At 40.4% G+C, this 3,140-nt stretch overlaps 1 protein-coding gene across 1 annotated transcript in view; it reads right to left on the reverse strand.

Moving 5' to 3' along the window:
• Window positions 1-2,270: 2,270 nt before the first annotated feature.
• The window catches only part of LOC117949764 (troponin I, fast skeletal muscle-like), a 4,765-nt gene continuing 3,895 nt past the window's right edge, over window positions 2,271-3,140 (reverse strand). Inside the window, exon 6 of the mRNA XM_034880300.1 lies at window positions 2,271-2,738. Coding sequence (XP_034736191.1) covers window positions 2,658-2,738 — 81 coding nt within the window. The 3' untranslated portion in view covers window positions 2,271-2,657. The remainder of the gene's footprint in view (window positions 2,739-3,140) is intronic.

Below are 3,140 nucleotides of genomic sequence, written 5' to 3' on the forward strand. Positions count from 1 at the left end.
TTCTTTCTAACAGATTCAGCCCGAGACAGGTCACCAAAACCAGGGACCGTCCCCTGAAACCGGGGATGTCTTGTCACCCTAACGTAATAGCTCTACAACTGACCACAGACATACATTTAATTCAAGATCTAAATGTGCAGCATTTTAAAAATGAGCGTGTGTGCACGTCAGAGCCGACGAATGAGACTACGGACGAGGTGAACATGAAGCTTTTGAGTTTAATGTGACAGCAACAAGACGAGAAAAGTACATCACACTTCTGTGTGAACAGTTTAGAAAAGATGACATAGAGTTAGTACAGACCATAGGCGGTGCAGAGTGAAAGGCTGATTTATACTTCTGCAACAGAGAGACGTCCAATACCGTTCACTATCTGACGGGACATCGAATGGATGCAGAAAATCAGCATAATCAGGGTGAGAATCCATTTTAAATCAACCAACCGTAAAATTGCTGCCTAATTCTGAAACTTACGGCACATATCAGCCTGATAATGAGCTATATATTTGGCCTGCTTGTCTGGTGGGCCAAATAACAGACCTCTAGTAGGTGTTAGTATTAGTAAAATGTTATATTACAGTGTTCCAAACTGAAAAAAAGTTGAAATCATCAGCTGTACCTTCATCTTTTAATGCTTCAGAGATGTACCTGTGCCAAAACAAGTGATGTTCTGTCATAAAAGGGAATAAATAAAAATGATAGTATAATAAGAAGGACTTCTCAGGGTAGTACCAGTTTCTAATTACTGAATTTCTGCCCAGTCAACACATTAAGTTTAATAATTTCTGAATTTTAGAATAAAAAAAGTCACGTGTGCTGTGGGTTTAAGGAACTTACGTCGCAGATATCAAGATGCCGAAGCATAAATCAGCCTTCACAGAACAAAAGATCTCATGTACTAATACTTCAGTACACACAGTACACATACATCACAGTACAGACAGTACAGGCACAAGCAGAAGGCAGCGTAGATTCAACTGAAGAGTTTTGCTCCAACATGAAACATCCCAAAAGTACCCGAGCACCTGCCTCATCTACCTCAGGGTTAGTATGGATTTTACACATGGAAAGGAAAACTTTGGATATAAATACTTTAATTTAAATGGTAATTAGCCTTAATTAGACTTGAAAAAGTGAGATCCTGCACATGCATTTCCTAGAGCATCTCCATTTAACCCTGGTGTTGAAACGGGTCAAATTGAAGTGTTTTAAATCAGAAATATGGATTTCTTTCCACCAGATTTGCCCAAAAATAACATGGATGATTCCATATAACATTCCTCATGTAAAAATAATGATTACTTTCATTAAATCGAGTGTTTTATTTAATCTTATAGCATTTGAATTATTTTCTTTAATGCTTTCCAAACAGTGTCCGGACTAAACTTTTACCTCTACCCATCTGAGATCCACTCAACATCCTCTGATCTGAACTATTATTCAAAATAATTCATCATTTCTGCCTTTTTAACTAAGCTAACTTACGTATAATTTGAAATAAATGAGGTTTGTTGACCATGAATTCCAAGAATAAGTGTAAAACCTGTTATTAAACCAGCTCGGGTTTTTTTTTAAGCGCCAAGAACTGGAAAAAGTCACAAATAAATCTGAAAAAGCGACAAAAACATCGGAAAAGCACAAATAAAATGTTAATTTTCAATTTTGACCTGGAAGGACAAGTTCGTGGTTAACGGGAAGACAACACAAGGGTTAAAGGAGAAACGTTCTGGATCTTCGTTAAAAAGGAAAAGACAAAGAGGAAAATCCTCCTAACGAAGATCCATATGGACCAAAACCTTCCTCAATAAATGGTTCTTTTTCAAGTCTAATGTCATAATTTCCAAGACACCTGCGTTGAAGAATTATTGGATTGAACTGTTTCTTAATGAACGGCCTGAATAAAAGATAAGAGTCGGACACTTTAACAACCCTGCACACCAACTGAGGACATTATCGCTCATCAATCATATGTCTTTTCCACCGAGGCGGTTCTGGTGCTGGCTCGGATTCAGATCCAAATATTGAACCAGTTCTTTGCTTTCCCTAACAAGTAAACCTGGCTCTGGGCCAAGAACACGGGTTCCAACTCAGCACCAACGTAGCGCTGGTCTAGAGATAAGAACCGGCTACGTCAGGTGCTGGGGGGGCGGGGGTTATCATGACGTTCAAAAATTAAAACGCCTGGCCGCCATTTTGAAACCACCGGTCAGCTGTTAACCATAGAAAGCTGTTAATGTTAGCTTTGGACATGGATGGTAAACCAGAACCACCGTGGTCTGGGGAGGAAACCACCGGTCTGCAGGGTCTCAGGCTGGGGAACATCCAGCTGATTCTTAGAGAACTGGATAGTAGAACCAGCACCGAACTGGCACCAGCACCAGAACCAGAACCAGCACCTGGTTCGCCTTGGTGGACAAGACATCACACTGTGCCACACTAGAAGCTTAAAAACCCAACTGTCTTTCTTAAGGTGTGTACCTTTAGTTGATAGTAGTACCCAAGGTATTCACACTGTTTATCAGTATAATGTCCACGGCAGTCATGTCTAATCTCGGGTTACGTTGCCGTTGGATACGCAGCATTTTGGAATAAAACTCTTCAATTACAAAGACATAAGATCCAAATTCTGTCTCCGTCGTTTGAGCCGAACCGACAGATTAACTATCAAACATCTTCTTCCTGTCAGACTTGTCTTCGATGTTCTTACGCCAGTCTCCCACGTCGCGAAGCTGCTTGTCCTGTGAACACAGACCAGATTTCATTTAAATGTTAAAGTAACGACAAGTAAAACGATGAATATAAATTCAGATATTTAACGAGACATAAGGTAACGATCTTTGTTTTTAACAGGTGAATCAATGAATCTTCACTGCCACGTTGACGACTAACTTTCTCAGGGGCTTTCAATAAGAATCAAAACTGGGCTTTTCCGAAGTTTTTGACTCGACCAGCTGACTTTCTATTGGCTGTTGCAAAAGGAGACGTCTCTTACGTCCTAAAACCAGCCTCTGGAGACTCCACAAGCTGACTTCTCTATTGGCTGTTGAACTGGAGACGTCTCTTACGTCCTAAAACCAGCCTCTGGAGACTCCACAAGCTGACTTCTCTATTGGCTGTTGAACAGGAGACGTCTCTTACGT

Source organism: Etheostoma cragini, chromosome 8 (assembly GCF_013103735.1).
Source record: "Etheostoma cragini isolate CJK2018 chromosome 8, CSU_Ecrag_1.0, whole genome shotgun sequence".
NCBI classification, from domain to species: domain Eukaryota; kingdom Metazoa; phylum Chordata; class Actinopteri; order Perciformes; family Percidae; genus Etheostoma; species Etheostoma cragini.